This window comes from Hippopotamus amphibius, chromosome 1, assembly GCF_030028045.1.
Source record: "Hippopotamus amphibius kiboko isolate mHipAmp2 chromosome 1, mHipAmp2.hap2, whole genome shotgun sequence".
Taxonomy (NCBI): Eukaryota; Metazoa; Chordata; class Mammalia; order Artiodactyla; family Hippopotamidae; genus Hippopotamus; species Hippopotamus amphibius.
This window is the reverse complement of record NC_080186.1, coordinates 179,495,417-179,518,028: the sequence shown is the minus strand read 5'-3', so window position 1 is coordinate 179,518,028 and position 22,612 is coordinate 179,495,417. Positions and strand designations below refer to the sequence as shown.

The following is a 22,612-nucleotide window of genomic DNA, read 5'->3' as shown; positions in this document are numbered from 1 at the left end:
TGCAAAGCCTGCAGCCCTGACCAGGTGAGACCAGGAACACAGAACCTTCTGTGAGGAGAGGGACGGAAAGCCGCCTTTATATATAGATCATGGAAGCCTTGAAAGACTCTCAAGAGTGTAGACATAAATAATACAAGAAAAGAGGAGGAAAGCCTCAAAGCCAAGTAGAAGAAAGCCACTTTTGATACTAAATAAACATCGCTTTTTTCCCCCCCTGACCTAAAATGTTGTTTGTACAGATTCAGCCTCTTGTCAGCAGGGTAAAAATAAAAGTATTGATGAAATGACCATTTTTGTGGCATGGGATTCTTGTGACCTAGAAGCTGGAGGTCTATAACAAATTGACGGAGATGCTTAGTCTTTTTCGCTGCAGAGACCTTACAGCATTCTTGAATGGGAGCAGAGTGTGTGGTACCTCCTGAATGAACCGCACCTTCTCTCCCCAGTTCTGCTGGTCTTCTCGTCTGTGTAAGTCTGAACGCTTGTTGACCTCCCCTGTTCTTAGCAGACATCTGGGCTACTGTAAGCAAAAGGTCCAAAACCTAGGCATTTTTCCAACAGTTTTACTGAGGTATAGTTTAAAAGGAGATGTTTCTGCTGTTCTATGATAAAGTCCAGTTGAGAGGTGCTGTTAATAAACCTTCCTTAGAACCAAGGTCACTTGGAAGGTCGAACTCTTTAAGTCTGTGGTCAAAATTACCAAAATTATGCCAGTAAGCTCCAGGGGAGCAGAGCCCTTTTACATGTGACACATGTAAATATTTGATAATGACTGACTGAATTGGAAAAAAACAAAACAAAACAAAACAAAAAAATGCCAGACTCTTAGCCAGCATTTTAACTCTTCCATCTTGACACAGAAGGTGGGAGATCCACTGTTGGACATGGGTAGAAGTTTGACATAGGATTTAAATGCAGTTTGGTATTAAATGAGAAGTGCTCCTAACAGTTGCTATTTCGTATCAGGTGGTCTATAAGAGATTGTTGGTGTGACTTCCACCCATATTCCAAGCCAGACTAAGAAGTGGAAGAGCGTTTCTTTTCTTTTCTTTTTTTCCATAAATTTATTTATTTATTTATTGGCTGCCTTGGGTCTTTGTTGCTGCACACGGGCTTTCTCTAGTTGTGGTGAGTGGGGGCTACTCTTCACTGTGGTGCACTGCCTCCTCATTGCCGTGGCTTCTCTTGTTGTGGAGCACAGGCTCTAGGCACGTGGGCTTCAGTAGTTCTGGCACACGGGCTCAATAGTTGTGGCTCACGGGCTCTAGAGTGCAGACTCAATAGTTGTGGTGCACGGGCTTCGTTGCTTCGCAGCATGTGGGATCTTCCTGGGGCAGGGATCGAACCCATGTTCCCTGCATTGGCAGGCAGATTCTCAGCCACTGCGCCACCCAGGAAGTCCCTGGAGTGTTTCTTAAACATACAGAAGTGGACAGGTTGCACCTACAGGAGATAATCATTATGATGTACTAGAGCATACTTACTAGGGCTAAAAAGTAACAAATCCCCTTTTGAAAACAGAGCAAAATCAAGACGAAGTGACTGGGGACTTCCCTGGTGGTCCAGCAGTTAAGACTTCATGATCCTAATACAGGGGGCCTGGGTTCGACCCCTGGTCAAGGAACTAGATCCCCTGTGCTGCAACTAAAAGATCCTGCTTGCTGCACCTAAGACCTTGTGCAGCCAAATAAGTAAATATTAAAAAAAAAAAAAAAAAAAGATGAAGTGACTGACCTAGTATCTGTCTGCTAGCAAAGACTACCAGAGAAACCTCAGAATCAGCTGCCCTTTATCACCATTCTTTGGTGGGAGGGGGGCAGTGTAGTTTGAAGTTGTACAGGTGACCAAGGAGCATCCTTATCCACACAACATCTTTTTTTTCTTATTCAATGAATATTAATTAATATTCATTGAATAGCTACTATTTTTAGGCTACTACACATAGCGTGTGGTGGAAAAATTAAGCATAGAAAGCCCTGGGTAGTTTTTCTGATGATTTCATAGAACACATACAAAGTACATACACCAGTTTAACTGACATCCTCGTGTTACAGGATGTAGTTGAACTATACAGTTGTAGTTCAGAGCAGTGAAATGAGAAGTCCGAAAGAGCTAATTAGAGGCAGACACTGAACTAATATTTTATTTTACTAACACAGTCAGCTGGTTTCTTCTTTTAGGTGGTTGAGGAGATTTACCTGAATTTACAGTTAACCACAAAGTGAAGAAATAAATGCTTACAAACAGTGAAACACAGTTCTGTAGAACTTCTGAAAAGGACATAGACACTTTCATATGGAGAGGTCATAGAATATCTGGAAATCTGGATCCTAAAGAAGAGTGGTTTTTGTGGGGGAGGGTAGGACGAAATGGAGAGGCTGTAATAAAATCTTTTAAAATAAACTGAGTGTGCCTTGCACTTGAGCTAGATCAGGACATCTGTTCCCCAAGGTGACTGCATTTAAATACAAAAGAAGTTTTTCGCCAGATTTCCTGAGGATCCCAGTGAAAGTTCAAAGATCAGCCTAGCTGCTAAAATGACTCAAAATTGAATTAGGAGGCTGACACAGCAGCATTTGAACTGTTCATTCAGCAATTCTCCTTGGCTAACCTGAGTGGAGCTGAAGGCCTTTTTGTGAACCCAGTGTAAAACAAGTCGGACATTAAGCACACGTACTTTAACACACCTTATGTGGTTTGTCCTTTGCAGAAGGACATTTAATAAATCATCCTTATGGGGGCACTTTCTGAAGGAAGAGGATAAATGTGAGCCCTTCCTGTGGCTCATGGGGCCTGTGTGAATTTACATAATCATCACCTTGAAAAGGTGTTGCATCTTATGCTTATTATAGATGAATGAGAGCTATCTTTGTGTAGTTCACAGCCCTGGTGAGATCCTGCAGGGCTCCTGGCGGACATCTGTGGAGTCTGAGCTGCCATGGGGGAGGGCAAGGACAGATGGCGTGTGTGGGGTGGGGTGGGGAGGCTCCCGGAATGATTCCTTGGATAAGACAGGAAAGGCCGCTTTTGACTGGTGAGGGAGGCTTTCTTTGGGTTCAGAACGACCTTCACTTCTCCAAAAGTCTGAAGTTATGGAGTGAAGGTGTGCATCCTAGCAGCTCAGGATGTGTGGCAGAGGGGACCTCGCAGTTAACTGTGATTTTCGGAAGGGTGCAGCCTGTTACCCTTTTTGTGGTGAGCTCAGTTTCCGGGAGGCTCCACCATACTGATATTTTCCAGATGTTTCTCCTCTTTTCTCTCTTCTGACTGGCTGTCTTCCTCTCATCATCCTGCCCTTTTAGTGAAATTGAGGTAAAATTCTTCTTGGTGTCTTAAGCATGTTAGAATCACTCAGCAGTAGGAAATGATTTAATATCTAGGCCTTGTGTTAATATTTATAATAGTCTTCACTGCTTGTGAATAACATAAACACTTTTTTTCTGTTCAAACTCAATAGTGAAATAAAACCCAAGAATATCTTTTACAAAAATTTACTTTTAATGGTGGCGGTAGTTTGTAATAATCTTTGTAGGATTTTATGGTTTTCAGATCACTTTTTGTTTATATTACCTTCTTTAATACCAAGCATAAATCTGTGAAATAAATAAAATTTATTAATCCTCATTTTCCAGATGAGGAAAGGGAGGCCCAGAGAAGTTAAATAATTTGTTCAAGGTCACACAAATAATAAATGGCAGAACTAAATCTTAATTCAGACTCTTTAAATCTATATCTGTTGTATATTCTTTTCACTAAATTTACTATAGAGCCTTTCTTCTTGTTTTTTGCCCATATAAAAAAAGGGAAATGAAGAAAAAGAAAGCAGCTGGAAAATAAATTTATTAAAAGAATGTAACTTATTTCACAGTTTCCTAATGGATCTTTCAGGTATGTTATTTGAGGACCTGTTCCCTTAGATTGGTAATAAAACTAGTGCTCTGCAAAATACCTCAATAAGACAGGTTTGTCGGTGGCAGCTCTGGTCCCCCATTCTCCGAAGGAAAAACTGAGGCTTCACAAACCTAAGACGTCTTCCTCTCAGCCGACTGCAGAAGCTTGTGGGCCCGACCAGGGGGCAGAATTGAGATCTATTCTCCAGGCTCTGAAGCCTCTTTATTCTATCAGCATTTCAAAAGCCTGAATACCTCCCCACTCACCCCTCTTCTTTTGGCTGTTTGGAAGGAACATATCCCTGGTAGCTGCAAGCAGCGCAGGGAGGGAATCGCCTCCTCCGTCTGGGGATTGGCCCCTGGGGTAACTGCAGAGGAGTTAGTGCACCCGGTTGGGGTTTGAGTAAGAGGGCTCGCCCGGGTTTTACTCAATGAGTAAGCCGCCTTGTCTTCTTTTCCTGTGCAAAGGTAAGGGGTGTAGGCCACACCCCACTTTCTTCAAAAGGCCCTCTCTTGGGCTTGTGAAGCAGGTCCTTCCAGCCAATAGCCTCGTTACTTTACTGCAAAAATAACGTATAAAACCGAGCAGCTTTAAAATCTTTCATTTTTGGCGTATAAAACCCCAAGACACGGAAAGTTCAATAGGCGTCGAAAAATGTAACCTAAAGATGGAGAAGCATTTTTTGGACCGCGTATGCATTTACGATTTATGTAAAACAGCAGCGCGCTCTGAGAGGTGTCTTTTTCTCTTCCCTGCACACTGATTTCCCAGGCAGGGCCCGTCCGGGATCCTGGCGGCTGGCAGCCCTCCGCCGGGCCCCTCCGCAGCGTCCGCCCCACCTGCGTGCGCCCCGCCACCAGCCGCCAGGTCGCCGGCGAAGGGCTGGGGCGCACAGCCCCGGGGGCGGACTCCCGCCGCCCAGCTGAGACGCGATTCGTCACTCTTGCAGAACTTTCCCCCTGAAAATCCCTGCACCAGAACCGGCCCTCCCGCCCCGCGGAGGTTTTGATGTTAGTGGCTTTCCTTCCTTTTATTTTCCGTCGTGTGCGGGTTTTGGCTGCCGAGCGAATTTGCAGCTCGTCCGAGTACATGTCAGCGGTAGTCGCCCCTGCAGCCGCTTACCCTGACACCATGCACTCCGAAGCAGAAGAATCCAAGGAAGGTACGATTTTGATTTTGCTGGGGTGCCCCGCCAAGTTCTGCGGAGGAATGTGGAAGGAGGGCGGAGTGGGGGAACAGATGGGAGTTTAAAAGCGAGCGATGGGTACTTTGTCCGCCCTGCGCCTTCGCTGCTCAGTTAGAGCCCAATGTGCCCAATCCTGTAACCTTCTCATCCCGCGGCCGTTCAAAGGGGAGGGGAGGAAGAGTCAGACCTAGCTTAGCCAGCCCACTAAAAGATGCTTTCTAGACTTCTCTGGAAACGAAACAGCCCCAGTATTGACTCCAAAAATGCAAAATGTACTTGGAAGAGCGCTGCCTGCCTGCATCAGGACAGCCAAAAGCCGGATACCCTGGAAGAGCCTTAAGAGTCGAGGGTCCCTTGAAAAAGGGTTTCAGAATTGGAAAAAGCTGTGTGTTTCCGGCTAAAAGGGGAAGCTGCGTGAGGGGGAGAAGTGAAAGATCTTTATTTGGGAATAGGTTGGGGTTTTTTTTGTTGTTTCTTTCTTTCTTTTCTTTTTTTTCCTCGCTGGCTTTTCAGCGGTGAATTTATTTTATTGGAGGCTTTAAGGGGGTTGAGAGATATGAGGGAGGCCTTGTGCAGCTTGAAACTGAGGAGAGTTTGTCTGTTTCTGACTTTGCCAAAGCAAAGTTTCATTTACTTCTAACAGAGAGCGGGTGACAGGGCTGGAAAAGCTCCAACCAAAACACAATTACACGCTGCTGTTAGTTCGGGGAGTTTATTTGTGTATGAGTGTTTGTATGCGTTGTTTCCTGAAACTTTATGTATACAAAAGTCCTCTTGTAAATTGAGGTAGGAGTGGGGATAGGAGTGGGGAAATTAGAGAGTAAGAAAGGAGGCTGTTCAAGATTGTGAAATTTCTTTTCTTTCAAGTAGCCTCTTGGGAAACTGGTAAATTTCAAGTCAATCACAGCAGCTCTGGGAGGGTGAGGAACAGAAAGGAGCCCCATCATCTCTCCATTTGGTAGAAATCAGTCCGGGAGAGCCCTTGAAACTTGTCTTATTTTACTGGTTCCCATCCGCAAAGTAAAGCCCTGTGTTTCAAGATGTAGTCTCTGTGGGCTGACGTTTACTTTATTATGCTGTGTGAGGGAAGCAGTCAATAAAGATAGACTTGTTTAATAAAAATATGGGGCTGGTATGAATGAAAAATGACAGCCAGGAGCATTGTTTTTGAGCTTGATGTGGAGCTGGAGGGATTAATGTTTCCTTGCTGCACGGAGTCTGTCCTGATGGAGCTTTGTGTTGATAAAGGCTTTTCTGTCTTTCAAACAGCAATTTACAGTAAGTCACAAGTAGTCAAAGGCAAATAGGAATCGGGCTGAGAGAATCCAGTGGTGAACTTTTATATGAATTACTAGTAACACTTACATTGGTATTTTTCTCCCAGGCATGTTTTTTTCTTTCGAAAAAAAGAGAGTGGGGAGAAAGTAGAAAAACAGTATCCCAAAACATATGATACATTCTTCTAGCAGCACCCATATTCTTCTCTCCTGCCCAGCTCACCCATTGCAAGCCTGAAAAGTGGAGTGTGAAGAGGTCCCTTAACGTGCACCCCACCTTCTTCCTTACCTTACTCCTCTACTTGCCATCATTTACGTTCTGCAGATCTGTAGCAGGTTACCTGCCTCTGCTTTTTTACAGAAAGCTCTGAATTTTTTTTTTTTTTTAATAATATGAGGCGCTGGAGTTTTAAATTGATGGCAGTTAGGGTAGGATATAGAGTAACTCTTGAGGGAGGTTGAATAAATACTTCATTAACAAATGGAATCATGGTAGCTTCTGCCAGGAAATAAAGCATGAGTGTCTGTGTACATATATGTGTTTTGTGCATGTGTGTCCTGGGCAGTTCTGGCAAGACTGGTTATTGGCTGTGATCTAGAACCCTCTGTTTAGCTGCCACCACTCAGAAAGGAGCAATGCTGTTTAAATAGCTCAGCGATCTTTATTCTCTATCCTCACTAATCCTGTCCCCTCTCCTTAGCCTTGCTTTTCCTCCTTGTGGACTTATGTATCCCGTTTAATGTGGGATCTCCACAAGCTCTTCACAATGTCTGCATTGCAAGAAAATTGCCTTCGGATGCTTCATGCCTGATTTGCTGTAATGGGAGATACTTTTGAGTCATTATTCTGAACCGCAGTGAGAGACTGGTATACTTTGTTTGGGGTTGAATCTGAAAAAATTATGAAGTTGGATTCAGAAATCCTTGGAGGCCAACATATTTGTGTAAGTGAGTGAATGTGGAAGCAAATGACTGGGGATATTGTTAAGCCATCACAGCTTAGGACGTACTTGACTCTGTGCCAGGAGGGCTGAACCTCCATCCTTGGTCAATAACCACCTCCTAAAGAACTGATTTAATTTTGCCTGCTTACAGATGAATAGGTGATTGTGCTTGAGTATTAAACAGAGAAAAAGAACCCAGACCTCACTTTATTAAAAGTTGAATGAGTTTAAGATATCCAGGCATAATATGAATAGGAAAGCAAGAGAAAGGAAGGAAGAAACCTACTTTATTAAATAGGGGAAGGCCATTGAAAGCAGGATATCAACAGTTCCCAACGGATGGGGGCTTCCCGAGGAGATGGGTTGATGGCCATATTTTTGGCATTTAATTGATTCCTGTTGAGTAAATTACTTAATTATGAAGTAGGGAAAATGAATGGCAGTTAAGATCTCTGAAGATCTTTCTAGTGCCAGGCATCAGGTGGTCTGGGGCTCCTCTGTCCTGGCTATTAAAGCTTTGGTACCAGAAAGCGAAGAAGCCATTATTAAGGAGGGGTTGCTTTGGGAGGGTTGAGCTGTGAGCGAGCTCAGCTCCTCCTCTTTTGCCCATAATAGCACTTCCCGCCACCAACTCACCCAGTTCTCTCATGCCTCACCAGGCCTGCTATTTCACAAAGAAAACAGTAGCCATTAGACAGCTCCCTCAACTTCCTGCTTCCAGACTGGCAGACTCACCTTCACCCACACCCACCCTCCCGGTGCCTGTGGAACAGGCGTGGTTCCTGCTGCAGAAGCCACTCCTTGCGCTGTGGGCTCCTCACCGCACTAGTAGGCCCCATGACTTTCCTGGCTCCTTCCCTTCTGTGTCTAGATGGGCTCAAGCTCCCTACTTTGGGGTGTTGGCACTTGATGGTCTTTCTGCCCAAAATCCTTCTTCCCACATTTCCCCCTTTTCCTGGTCAGGTCTTTGAAGAGGCTCTTCCTGAACCTCCAACTTAAATTAAGATCTCTTACTGCCGTCTCTCAGGACTCCTAATATTTTCCTTGCGGGTACTCACCAGGTTGTTTAGCATCTTTTTAGACCACAAGCTCTTGAGGGCAAGACCATGTCTATTTTATTCCCCACTGTGTCTCCAAGACCTATACCGTGAGAGGTGATCATTCAGTACTTATAAAACGAATGAATGATCTTCATTCTTTAAAAGTAATCCTCAGAACTCTGTTAATTTTAGGCATTTATTTCTTCTGTAAAATGAACCTGCTTTTTTTTTTTTTAACTTCTTGCATGGTTCCTACTTACTCACTCTTTGTCATCCCTTATCACTGAAGTCTGTCTTTTTCTCCACTACTCTACTGAAATTGCCTAAATCACCAGTGATTTCCCAGGTGCTAAAATTACCAGTGACCCAGCATTCATATTTTTGTCATGATCTTACTTGATCTTTTTTTTGCCGCATTTGACGCTAGAAGACCAGTGTCCTTGCAATCCTAAACTGCTTCCTTAGTTCCTATGTCTCTGCATTCTCCTGATTTCCCTTCCTTTTTCTAGCTGTTTCTTTCTGATCTCCTAGACCTCCAGCCTGGGCTTTTCTAAGAGCCATCTGTACAGCCAGCTGCCTGGTAAACACCATGCTTTATTTTTTTTTAAATCGAAGTATAGTTGGTTTACAATGTTGTGTTAGTTTCTGGTGTACAGCAAAGTGATTCATTTTTTTCATATGTGTGTGTGTGTTTATTTCATATTCTTTTCCATTGTAGTTTATTATAAGATATTGAATATAGCTCCCTGTGCTATATAGTAGGACCTTGTTGTTTATCTATTTTATATATAGTAGTTTATCCCAAGCTCCTAAATTATCCCTCCCACCCCCTTTCCCCTTTGGTAACCATAAGTTTGTTTTCTATGTCTGTGAGTCCAGGTAAACACCATGCTGTGAATGTCATATAGGCATCTCACATTCAGCAGATCTACACTGAGCCTGTCATTTCCTACCCTTCACAAATCTGATCCTCCTTTTGTGTCATCACTGAATATCACTGCACTCTTTTTGGCTTCCAAACTACAAATCTGCGAGTTGTTCTTGACGCCACTTTCTCCTTTATCTTCAGCTTCCACCTGGCACTTCACCCTCCTCATTATCTGTTGAATGCTTCTTCTTCTCTGTATCTTCTCAGCCCCTGCCTTGGTTCAAGCCCTCAGCATTTGTACCCTCGTGATTACATAACCACCTCTTTCATCGGGGTTCTTGGTTGCAAAAAATGGAAATTGATTCCTGGTATCATGAGCCAAAGAATATATTGAAAGTATATTGGGTAGTTCACACATCCACAAGAAGAATTAGCCCCTGAAAACTGCATCGGGAAATGCAGCCAAGAATCTCCTGGTTAGGACCTCACCATAGCCTTGGCCCCCTGTATATTTTTCAGTTCTGTCACTGATGGGGCTCCAGATGTGACTGGATATTTGGTCATCCTCGACATTTAAAAATCTCAGAAATAAGCCAGCTGATTTGCCAATGCTAGATTGTGTCCTTGCCCCTTGCTGCCCGTGGGAGAGAGAACTTCTGGTTCCAGCTTTGGGAGTGAGAGATAGGGGTCTGACTCCTACAACCACTTGCAAAATGACGGTTTCTTCAGAAATGGAAAAGGACATCTGACATAGATCACCAAAACAGCAACGCATATCTGCCACACCACCAAACTGGTCCATCCACCCCTGGTGTTGCCCTGTTTACTTACTTCCTTGTTTCCTCAACAAACATCGTTTCCTTTTTGGTGATCACTCTCTTGGCCCTCCTCAAGTGGGGAATGTCTCCAAGTGGACCCAGTTTGGAGTAGATGATCTTTCACAGCGTTCCCACAACACCCTGTACTTCCCTCAGTTGTACCGTGTTTTCATGGTTTATAGCTATTAGTTTTATTTTCCTTTGCCTCTACTTTGTTATGAGTTTTTTCAGAAAGCAAGATTTGTGCATGTTTTGTTTTGTTTTTTCTTGACCTAGGGCCTCTCTTATAGTTGGGCCTAATAAAGCATTGTCAAATTAATCAACTTAAAATGAGATTACATGATATGATGAAACTTTTTAGAACACTGCTGGAAAGTTGTCTAGTCTTACTTTTACAGGAATAGTGCCTTCCAAACCGAGGGGACAAATCTATTTAGTGTTTCTTAAATTCTCCACTAAAGTATTTTTTTGTAATAGTTAATTAATTAATTATTTAATTTATTGGCTATGTTGGGTCTTTGTTGCACGCGGGCTTTCTCTAGTTGTGGCGAGTGGGGGCTACTCTTTGTTGTGGTGCGCGGGCTCCTCATTGCCGTGGCTTCTCTTGTTGTGGAGCACAGGCTCTAGGCACGTGGGCTTCAGCAGTTGCAGCACATGGGCTCAATAGTTGTGGCTCATGGGCTCTAAAGTGCAGGCTCCATAGTTGTGGCACACGGGCTTAGTTACTCTGTGGCATGTGGGATCTTCCTGGGGCAGGGATCAAACCTGTGTCCCCTGCATTGGCAGGCAGATTCTTAACCACTGTGCCACCTAGGAAGCCCCCTAAAGTACTTTTAATGGCAGCGGCAAAACAAGCATGTGTCTTTGATCACTGGGGTCGGGACCCAAGGTGGCTTGCGAGTGTCTCAAAATGCCTTGAAGACTGAAGAAACAATTTTGAAACTAAAACATATTGAGTGGCTCCATGTGCCAGGCACAGTGCGAAGCATCTGATTATATATATTATCTCATTTAATACTTGTCAAATAACCCTTTGTTTTAGTTCCCCATAACAATTAAGAAAACTGGGGTTCAAAGAGGATAAAAACTATGCCTGAAACCATAAAACTAGAAAGGGTAGAATCAAGATTTGAATGGAAGCTGACTATCCATAGACCCTGGGCTTTCAACCTTGATGTGATACTTCCAGAAATGTCCAAAAGCTGCTCTCCCCCACCCTCAAGTAATCTTGGCACTCTGAAGGATGCTCTCTGTGGTCCTGTATCCACCTGTACCCCAGTTTTGAGAAGACGGGAGTGGAGAGGCCAGGTGTCTCGGAGGAGAAAGACAAGAGCCCAGACACGCAGGCAGGGAGTCTTGAGTACATCCATCTACTCCTAATACAGGAGATCTAAGAACCCAGCAAGGGTGAGTGGGAGGCACTGGAGCCTACCGCAGCAGGATGAACCAGAATACCTCTGAGACAAAAGAGGGACCTCACTTTCTGAGCCAGTGGCCAGCTTGAGAATGGAGAGCTGGGACTCCCCAGGTCATTGATGTGAAGCAAGGTTCAATTGCGTGTGTGTTGTGTTATTACAACTGGGTGACTTTGTAGCATCCACTGAGTTTCAAGTTTCTTTAAAACCTGCAAGGAGTGTATGTATACACATGTGAGTGATTCTCGGCACAGTTGTGTTCCACTCATTTAATTTGTCATATCTCCTGATAATATGTTAATTTGTTGGGCATATGCACAAGCATTTACACTCTCAATTGTAGCCCTCCTCAGCTTTAGTATCATTTAACAGATACCTAACCTGTTCCTCATGCTTCCATGGTGGTTTCTCTGAGCCCCAGGTTGCCTTGAGTTGCCAGAGCTGGGCTCCCAATTCCTGGTGGGTTTTCGGGAAGCCAGTCTAGATCAGCTTGCCAGTCAAGTGACTGAGATCAGTCAAGTGCCAGGACAAGGTATGCCTGAGCTTTGCACCCCGGCACATGTGCCAGCGGGCAGCCTTGCAGAGCCTTGCAGGGACCTCATGGTCAGCAATACCCCACCTCCCAGGAATTTTAACTCTTCAAGGAGACAAAAAGTAGAGACTTCCGCTGCAAGGAAGGGGACCAATACCTGTCAGAGTATTGATCATAGAAAAGTTCAGTTGTTCTGTGGTGGTGATTTATTAATATCCTCTTCTATAATCAAAATCTCAATGGTATCATATAAGCTGCCACACCAGGTGGTGTCCTCCCTGTTTTAACCTCACAAGCTATGGCAGCTTATATAATGGCGTTGATTGCTAAGCATTACCGTACCAGTGTTCTCCCTTTTCCCCCCTTTCCCAGCTCTTGCTTTGCACAGGGAATGATGAGCTCAGAGGTGAAGCAGTAGTTTGGCTCTGATGAAATGCATGGCACTTGGTGCCGCTGACCTTGATGTCATGTATAATGTAGAAGGTGCAGTCTATGCTCTGAAACACTGGACTTTGATGTAATTGTTTCCTTTTACACAGTCATTAGCCTTAGAGTGCACTGTGCTGACAAGGACTAAAAACAGAAAATCTATGTAGGGATCTGTGCCATACTGCCCCCTCTGCCGTGGACCTCACTGATAACCTGGTGTTGCCTGACGCCCCCAGCTCTGTAAGCTTAATTATACTGGGGCCTCTTTCTTCCTCATTTCTGAAGTTTTCATCAGACTGAATTTGCATCACACTTTCCTTGTCCTCATATTAAGATGCCCCTGAACAACCAGGATAACATGGATCATTAAATTCCCTGCTCCTGGGACTTCCTTCTAGAGGACCAGTGGATAAAACTCCACGCTTCCACTACAAGGGCATGGGTTCGATCCCTGGTCGGAGAACTAAGATGCCGCGTGCGGTGCAGCACCTCCAAAAAAACCAAACCAAAAAACAAATAAATTCCCTGCTCCTGGCTGTTGATAATCCAGGAAGTAGCCGAACAGTGGGTGGGTAAAAGAGAATGCAGTGAGGGGAGAGAAAGTCTTGGGACCCAGTGATTCCACTTCAGAGTTATGCAGTGGCTAGCTTTGCCGCACACCGTCTGTCAGCATTTCCATCCGCGTGAGAAAGAAGCTAGCAACTTGAGAAACGCTGAGATGAACATGGTTGTTTACTTCTCCTCATTCAGTAGATTGTGCCTAAAAAGAGAGTAGAAGCTGAATTTTTTTAAAACATCGAATAAAAAAATCAAATCATTATATATATCTGAAATATTTAAGGAAGATCTACAGTAAGAAGCCTTTTATAATTAAAATGATTCCCCCCTACAAACACAAGTAGAATCACCATTTTTTCCCCCCGCACTGCACGGTTTGTGGGATTTTAGTTCCCCAACCAGGGATGGAATCCGTGCCCTGAGCAACAGAATGTGGAGCCCTAACCATTGGACCACCAGGGAATTCCCCAAATCGCCATGATTTCAAGTTAACGCAACTTTGCACATCTTTTCATCTAACGTTTTTTCATTTAGAGATGTGGAACTGAAGCCCAGAGAGGTGATGTTTAGGCCCTTTCTACCTGCCTTGTGCCTGTTTGGCAAACAAGAAATTTTGCAAGCATAGGTTTTAGCGTCCTGAATTTTTTTGCATGAGATCTCTTGGAAGCAGGACAACCTAATTTGTTTGTGTGGGTGTCATTCATTACCTTTTGGGGGAATGTACCAAACCTAAACGGAATGGTTGAACACATGGAGATTTCCTGTTTCACCTTCTCTTAGGTGTACCTCAGGAAAGTAAAGGTGAGGAGGCATTGTGAAGTAAAATGTAGCTCTGCAACAGATCCTTTTAGATCCCTGCTTTTGAAAGTGGTGGACTAAACGAGAGGCCATTTAACAGTGAGCTCACTTGTTTGCATTCCTTTGAGAACATCACTCAGGAAAATTAGCTCTATGGCTGGTTGGGCAGGGGTGCTCTGCCTTGTGGAGAAGGTGTGCATGTGTGTGGGTGGGAAGAGAGTTGGCCTTCAGACACCGGGCATGCAGTTGCAGGCGCAGTTGGGTGGCCCACAGCCTGGTTTTCCCTGGAGCGCTCGGGCCCAGTGCCTGGTTGGGAGTAGAACACATTTTTTTGAGAAGCAGCCACTGCTCCCCAGCTGTTGATCAAGATACCTGAAAGAGCAATTGCTTAGATCTTTTTTCTTCCAGTCTTGTTAAGATATAATTGACATGCAGCACTGTGTGAATTTAAGGTGTGTAGCATAATTATCTGACTTACATACATCATGAAATGATAATCACAAGTTTAGTGAATATCCGTCATCTCATATAGATACAAATTTAAAGAAATAGAAAAAAATGTTTTTTCCTTGCGATGAGAGCTCTTAGGATTTACTCTCTTAAAACCTTCCATATATAAGATATAGCAATGTCAACTATATTTATCATATATCTTAAACCTTGTTCTCAACCTTGAAGGAGAGTTAGGCATAGAGCTGTAGGGTGTGCTGAGTGACTGACTGCTGAGTGGGCAGTAAATGGCCGAGGGAGTGCTGCTCCGGGAATCTGGAAGACCGTAAATCCTGGGTTGTTAGGTTGGTACCTTATGGCATTTAGGGTCTTAAAGATGTATGGGGGGTTGTGATTGTATATATAGCATCGTCTGTGGACTTACGTGGGAATACAGTCTCCAGCTTCATCGTGACAGACAAGATTTAATTTTATAAATAACTGGGAGTAAAGTTTCTTCCAAGGAAATGCTGAAGCAAAGAGGCCACTAAGCAGAATGCCCTAAGTGATCAGGACAGCTTGAGGCCTGAAGCCTTAAGACCTCATGTGCCCAAGTCAGGGTTGACTGTCAGGAAGAGAATAAGCACTTGATGAACATTCCTTCCAGTGTGACCTGCCATATATCCCTGATGCCGGCTCACCTGGCCCAGGTATGTGTTTTCATGTGGGCCCCTCAGCTAGGTTGAGAAGCTGGGGACCAGAGGTGTCCCTGGAAGTACAGGCTGTTCTGCCTGCCATGGACAGTCTTGTTTTCCGGGTGCAGCCTCTCTCCCTCAAGCACTGCTGCCTTCCCTGGGCCTCATATACTCATAGCAACAAATGTTGGCTGAGTTAGTGTGTCCCCTGTAGGGCCTGGAAAAGCAGATTGTGTGTGTGTGGAGGGCCCTGCTCTCGAAGAACCCCTGGTTCACGGCATGTGTGCATTCGTAGGACAGACGACATGATGGGGCGCTTAGGTTGAGTACAGGCCAGAGGATGAGGCAGTAGACCCTTTGGGAATCGAGAGGAGGGCGTGTTCACCAGACGTCATCGGGGGCATCTGTGCCTTCACGGAGGGGTTGGCGGGGACTTCAGAGAGGCCCTTCAGGGAAGAGGAGAGGAGAGTGAAGGAAGGAGGTCTACGGCAGCGTGGACTGGAGAGTTCCTGGGGCGCATTGGTGGGCTGTATTGCAGCGGTACATGGCGCTAGCCTGGAAGCCAAGCTGCCCAGAGGGCAGCAGACAAGGCACTGGGAATCAGGAGCCCGGCTGTACTCCCGACTTTGCCCTTGGTTGTCTGTGCAACCTGCCGTCACTGATTAGTCTCTCTGAACGTCGGTTTCCTCATTAGAAAAATACAGGCATTGGCATTAAACTAAAGCATGCCTCAGATACCATTTCGGAGGTGAGCACAATTATTATAAGGACCTGGGGGGGGGGGGGGTTGAGCTGGAATCAGGCATATGCAAAGTAGTGTTTTAGGAATACTAAGCTGACAAGACTCCTGGGCGCGTCTGGAGGACCCGCTGAGCCTGGGTAAAGGAGCCCAGGCAGAAAAGTGTGAGCATCTCCGGTCAGAAGAGGAGAATTGATTTCCCTTATGTGATCTCTGAGGGAAAGATTGAAGAGAGAGGTGAGGGCTCATCTGTGGAGTTAGCCTCTGAGAATACCCACGTTGACAAGGGAAAGAGGTAGATGCATCCGGTAAAGGAAACAGAGATGGAGGTAGGAGGTAGGAGGAAACCAAAGAGAGAACAGGGCTTTAGAAGCCAGGAGGACAAGAGCCCCATGGAGGCGGTGGTCAGCCATGTTTAAGGAGAGGTGCTGAAGAAAGTTGCTTGGCCGTCTTCTCCTTGGACCTCAGCAAAAGCTGGGAGCCTGTGTTTGAAGAGCTCCTCTGCTAAGAACACCCCATGAGTGTGCAGTCAATATTAGTGGGCACCTGAGGAAGTGAGGGAAGGCATGGGGGGCCCAGGGCCGAGCAAGCACCCAGGCTCCCGAGGAAGGGAGACTTTCATCGTCTCCGTTGGCGCACACCTTCCAAGTGCCAGTTGCCAGCAGATTCCTTCCTGATCTCCACCCGCATCACCTCTGACCTCTCCCTGTGGCATTGCACAGAATCAGCACTGGTACATGAGGGTGAGAAGTGAATATAGGTAGGAAATTTAATTCAGCTCTTCATACTGGGAAAAAATTTTGGCCAGTCTGAGAAGCAGGGAATTTTTCTCTCTTCCCTTTTGCCTTCACGGCCTCTCAGCCCAAGTTTTTTCTTTCTGTGACAGGAATGCATGTCTTGGAAAACCACTGGTGATTCTGCCAGGGATACCCTAGATTTGACATATAATCTGAAACTCTGAGGGTTTTAGTCTTGTATGTGTTAAATAGGATTTGGGGCACACTAGTAAGTGGAGCCATTCTAAGGAATTTTAAATTTCTCCTGAGGTGAGAACCCGTGCGATAATGCGTGTGTCAGTGACTAGACAGCTTCACCCAGGAGGTGCGGGATAAGTAAGGAGACTTATGATCACAAAGACAGAACCCACCCGTGGCCTAGCCTATGATGTTTGCCTGGTTGAGAAGTACTCATTTCCCATTCCGTAAAAAGCAGGCAAGGATGGGCTTGCTCCAAGGAATACTTTCCTTCTATACAGTTATCTGATAAAAGCAAAATATTAGTGCGCTGACTGTTCTCCGTATTGTATAGCACTTACAAAACCATTTTCAACTTTTGAGAGTTAAAATCAGAATTCAGTCAGTTATGAAACAGCTACCATGAAAATGCACCCCTCCCCAGTACCACAAGTGTAAGCGCTGGACTCAAGTTCTTTAGAGAAGGTAGATAATTAGAGAACGTCGGTAATTAAAGAAGGAATCTCTCCAGAGAGTTTCCAAGCAGGTAGAATTCAGGGGCCAGGAGCACCAATGAAAGGGAAGGAGAAGAACTAATGGGAAACCCAAATAGTGAAGGAAGTCGAGGGAGTGGCCATTTGGCAGGTTTTGAAATTTCAAGGGAACAATGGGGAAAAAATAGGGAGCGGAGCAATGGGGCGTGGCCGGCGGTGGAGGCACGGGCTGGGCCCCCGGCCTGATGCAGAGCCTCCTCAGAGAGAGAAAGGAATGGAGGAGTAAGGAAATAACTTTGAAATGGGGGAAAAAGACAAACAAAAAAAAGGAAAATTTATGCAACACTAGAGATAACTAACCAGGCAGGAGACCACCATGGGGTGAGAGGTTCTGGCAGTTTATTTTGTTTGCTTGTGCAGTTAACAGGAGTTATGAAGAGGGGCTCGTCTCCAAAGCACGATGCAGACTCGGAGCCCGTGAGCTTGCGGCGTCTGGAGGACACACAAGCGCTCCAGTTCTTCTGAGGCAGGGTTAATGCAGGGGCCCATGAACGAGGACGCGACACTGAGGAATGCTGCTGCTTTTCCCGTGGCTAAACTGGGGCTGCCCAGAAGTGAGGGCTGTGTTGTGTTGGCTCGGATCCCTCGTGACTTTCTTGCTGGGTTATAAAAATGATTTCCTCAAGAAGCTTGCCAGTGGCAGAGGATGGATTAGAAAAGCAGTAATGCCAGCCCAGGGGAGTCATCTCAAAGCTGTCAGCTCGGCTGTGCCATCCGTTGGATGGAAGGCCGGTGGGACTTTTAGTGAATGGCTGTTGGAGGAGTAGAGGGCTGTCACCCCCTCCCCCAGTGAAGCTGTGCCCAATTTCTGGGGCGTTCATTCGTTAGCAAGTCTGACGGTACGCAGGCTCACTGAAGAATTTCAGGCCGAGGGTTTTTACGGGCAGAGCTGGTGTGAATTATCTGGCCCACGCGACCATTGCTCTGACTTGATGATCAAGAGGATAACCCTGGAAGTGCAGGAGTGGTTTCTTGACAGTCCTGTTGTCACCGTCCATCCCAGCATGCTTTGGGGCTGCCCCTCTGCCAGCACTTGGGGCGTGGGGGAGGGGAGGCGTTCCTCCTGCTTCTCAGTGCTGCACCTTCAGCAGGCTTGTCTCAACGTGTGGAAGGGTTAATCAGGTAAATTAGAGTTGCTGCTGGGAGAGGCAGCCTAGCTGAGGCCGACACGGCCCTCAGGGCTGCTAGGGAAAGGGTCCTTCTTACAGTCTTTAATTGTTTTCCTCTTTTTCTCAAAGATGGGTTTTTAACGTAACATCATGGTGTTAGACCAGTGGACAAAGACATCCCTGATCTATGTTTTAGTCCTTCGTGTTCTCGTTTCTTTCAAATTCTCAGGAGACAACTTCCTTTAAAATATAATTACATCAAATGAAAAGAAAAAGGAATACATTGATTCTGTTGTTGTTGTTTAGTTCCTTGAGACCTTCTGCATCTCCGGGCATTTTTGTAAGTGAAGATGTGGAATGTCAATTGGACTATGCAATCCAGAGGCGGGGGGGTGGGAGAACTGTCACATTTGGTAGTCATACTGGAATCTCACGGAAACCAGTACCAGAAAGTAGTCCCTTAGAGTGACATTATCTGCTGTTTTCTTTCTGTTTTGTTTTCATGGCACCATCTATCCTTCTTCTGTGAAGTAGTCACACCTGTTTTCAGCGCATGTCTTTGAAAGCTTCAGTTAGCCAGATTTTTTTTTTTATCTTTGATGCTCTTTTTTATTCCATGAATGACTCAGTTGACCGGATGCAGGCAGCTACTAAACTTGGCAGTTTGTCGCCATCATCTTGCCCCTGGACAGGAAGTGTTTGGTATAGATATGACTAACCAGTTTCCAGACTTAAAAATAACGCGGGGGATTTCTGGACAGAATAGGTCTTTGTCACTCAGTTCAACATGCCTGATAAGTGTGAAGCTCACAGCAGCCACTTTGCTTTCTCACTTTTTCCAGGCCATCACTTCACCTAACATTTTCTCTTATACAGATTGAAACTTTATGGTGTCAGTGGGGTTTTTTTTTTTTTTAATGAAATAAGACTATTTGAATAGTCATGAGAATCAGCTAGAATCAGTACTCTCTGCTTGCTGCCTCTTCAGTTTTTAGCTCCTTTTAAATCATCACCTTCCTGAGGTAGGTAGTAGGGAAATAATCTTCACCTGCCTTTGTAACAGCTTATAACTGAAAGCGTCAAGGACATGCCGAGAGAGCTGTATACTCAAGACTTGTCTTCTTAAATCTAAGGCCCATTTGAAGCAGCAGTTTTTTCCCCCAAAGTTACTTCCACTCATTCTAGTGATTCTTAGATTTCTTTTATCAAATAACCCCTTAGCAACTCAGGAAGAATTTATACTATTTTGACAGATACCAAAAGTTTTTCAGCACCTCTCTGCCTACAGTTATTGTATCAGGACTTCAAAGATAACTTCATATTTTATTTTGTCTTGCTGTCTCCCTAAATAATGTAATTTTCCCTCTGTTAATATCAATACAAGTTTTTCTCTCCTTTTTTATTCTAAACAGCATTTTTTTTTTGTGTTAGGGATTTAAGAAGTCTTAATACCATGTTTTGTGGAAATGCTAAGTTAAATACAACATTTATTAGATGAGAGCATCTCTAACAACAACAACAAAGTGTTTCTCTTAACTCTGGGCAAGTGTTTGTCTCTGAGCTTCTATTTGTTTTCCAGATAAGAAACTGTGCCAGGGAATGATGATTTAAAATACAAAATGCACGGAGATATTTTTAGTTTGGGTTAAGGAGAGGTCAATGATTGTTCTTTGGGACAACTCAGCTTTATTTGCCAAATTTAGAAATAAATCATAAATTTATAAAGAACGGGGTTCTAGTTACTGTAGTTGAGCTGAACATGGCCATGACTCTGAAATGATGCTTCTTCTTCTGTGCTCCTCCTTGTTGTTTCCTCTGTTTTCAAGGTAGAGGGACAGAGTTCCTACTATGCCTTGGATTAGAATTTGATAAAAAATCAAGTCTTTTGAAAATGTAGGAATCCTGTGCTCCAAGTAACCTATACCTGTTCTAGTAAGATGTTTTCAGGGGAACTGTGTGTGCAAGCCAAACTTTCATTGAATAAAATGATTCCCTAATCTATTATAAAATGTTAATCTTCTCTACCTTTGTCGTGAAGACTGCTTCTCTTCCTTTGTTGCCTTGTTGTGGCAAGACTCTTCTAGTTTTTATGATGATGGGTACGTTGTAGGCAAATGGAAAATGCTTGGTAACCAATGAAGTGTGAGGGTAGAGTATGATCCAGAGGGTAAAATATTTTGCAGAATTTAAACCTCTGCTGTTTTCCTGTGATTGATGGATCATCCCAACATTGGCCTTGCTGTCTGGTTTTTAGGTACAGGAGGGCACTGTGCTCGCTAGGTGGTTGTACCATCCATGGTGGCAGCTGACAGCTGAAACCAAGATGGACATTCGGAATGTATTATACCCATGAGGGGCATTTAAGAAGGCCTGTTAAGACCTTCTCTTTGCTGGTTCCTGTGGGGCCAAGGGGGTGATACTCAGTCTCTTAGCTACTATTTTGAATCACAGTAGTCATGCCTGAGCTCAGCACAGACTCATGGATGGGCTTTAACCAGACCAGATCTGTCTAGGCTGATGGAGGCTGTAACAGGCTAACTTATTACTCTGTTGAAAAGTGATGGAAACTGGAGAGTTGTCTTTCACATTTGGGTCAGATGGGCTCATTTTGTAGGGCAATGGAAAAGGGAGTGTTTTTAAGCAACTCTTGTCTTTGAAATGCCTCTTTTTTTTTTCCCCACTAGTTTTTTGTTGTTGTTGTTGTTGTTTGTTTTACCACAGAAGCATCTCTCCATTTCAGTTCATTGGAATTGTACATCTGTGGAGTTCTTCCTGAGTTCCAGCCATTGTAGCTTATTGCTGGTTAAATCTAGTTTAAAATAAAAAGCAATTTTAGGAGAAAGATTAGAGAAGAAAAAGGTGTTACTTGATTGAGGGACAGAGAAACAGGGTGGATCCAGATGTAAAACTCTTTGGGGCTGGGTAAAGCCTTTTAACAACTAAAATCTCAGCTTTCACTTGTTATTTTATACCTAGAAGATGAGAAATGGAGTTTATTAGACTTGGACAGCAAATTAAAGGCCTAGCCCTTTAACCATGCACAGACGTACTCTGAAGTTCTATCAAATAATGAATGATAAAGGCAAACTGCTGATCAAAATGATATGAATTGTGCCTAAAAAGAAAATCTTGCCTCTCAGACTGGAAGGGCCCCCAAAATGGCGACCACTTTGCCTTGAGCCCAAAGAACAAAGCAGTAGCTGTTACTAGGACCTCTACTGACCCAACACCAGCCTCCAACTTGTGTTCCAGGCATCTTTTCAGCTATCCCTCATGATAAAAAAAAATACTGTATTAAAATATTTCAGATTCTTTTTCCCCCATCAGAATGCAGTGAGCTGTAAGTCAGCTCAAGAAAAGATTTCCAAACCCCTGACCCCTTGATACTTTATTAGACACGATTCAAACCTTGGAGACCTAGGAGATTATTGAGGCCTACATTTGGAACCTGGAATCTTAATCCAAGAATTCTAAAACATCCTCTTTTTTTTTTTTTTTTTTGGCCTGTATCTGAGGTAGGTTGCTCTCTTTTGTGATAATACACATTTAATGGAAGAAAAATACTCATAGATGCTAGACACATGCTATTCAAGAACTAAATTTCTTTTGATGTTAGCTAGAGTCTCTAAACATTCGTTTAAACATGGTTTCTAAGTTTCAGCAGGGGCAGTATGGCATATGATTTTATTTTATTCTGTAGGATGTAGTGGAAAAAGATTTCACTTTGATTTGTCAACAGGGAAAATCGGGGAGAATTCATTTTGGATATTCGATAGAACGTGCCCTGCCTTGGAATGTGGGTGGAGTTCTGGCATTTGCGTATTTGTATGTTTCAGGGAAGTAAAGGTACAGAGAAGCACTTGTCCAATGCCTATATAAAGACTAACTATACAGCTGATAGCTTAAAAATACTGTATGAGCTGACATTTCAAGGCCAGCAGTAGCATCTGTTTCTTTCATTCTAGGATCAACAAATGGCATTAAAGATGGATGCTGAAAATGTAAGAGGAAAAGCCCTTGTTTTTGGCAAATTTGTTAACTCCCCTTACCATCCTTTTCAAAGCAGGAGTAGACTGAATGACATGAATTGAAAATTAACAGGAGACTAGTTCAAGGGAGAACCTATTCAGTTAGGGTAGATTTAATTTTCAGATTTAGAAACTGACTCAAATCATATAAAGACTTGATTCATCTTTTTCCTAAGCATGTAATCTTTACAGTGTACATTGTCTCACATCTTAGAGATAAATTCAACATTATTTTTCTAAGATATCTTCTATTTTCACAGCAATGAGGATATTAAAAATCATATGAAAGAGAAAATTTCAAAAAAAGTAGATTCTCTTTCTCCATAGAAACAATGTTTTAATTGGAGGG

At 44.0% G+C, this 22,612-nt stretch overlaps 1 protein-coding gene across 3 annotated transcripts in view; it reads left to right on the top strand.

Annotated features, from left to right (window-relative positions):
• Positions 1-22,612, top strand: part of TNFAIP8 (TNF alpha induced protein 8) — a 124,206-nt gene that overhangs the window by 81,497 nt on the left and 20,097 nt on the right. Inside the window, exon 1 of one of the 3 annotated variants that reach the window (XM_057736876.1) lies at positions 4,505-5,053. The exons of the other annotated variants lie outside the window; for them this stretch is intronic. Within the exon in view, the coding sequence (XP_057592859.1) occupies positions 4,900-5,053 (154 nt within the window). The 5' untranslated portion in view covers positions 4,505-4,899. Of the gene's footprint in view, positions 1-4,504; positions 5,054-22,612 lie in introns of those variants that run through there. 3 annotated transcript variants of the gene reach the window in all.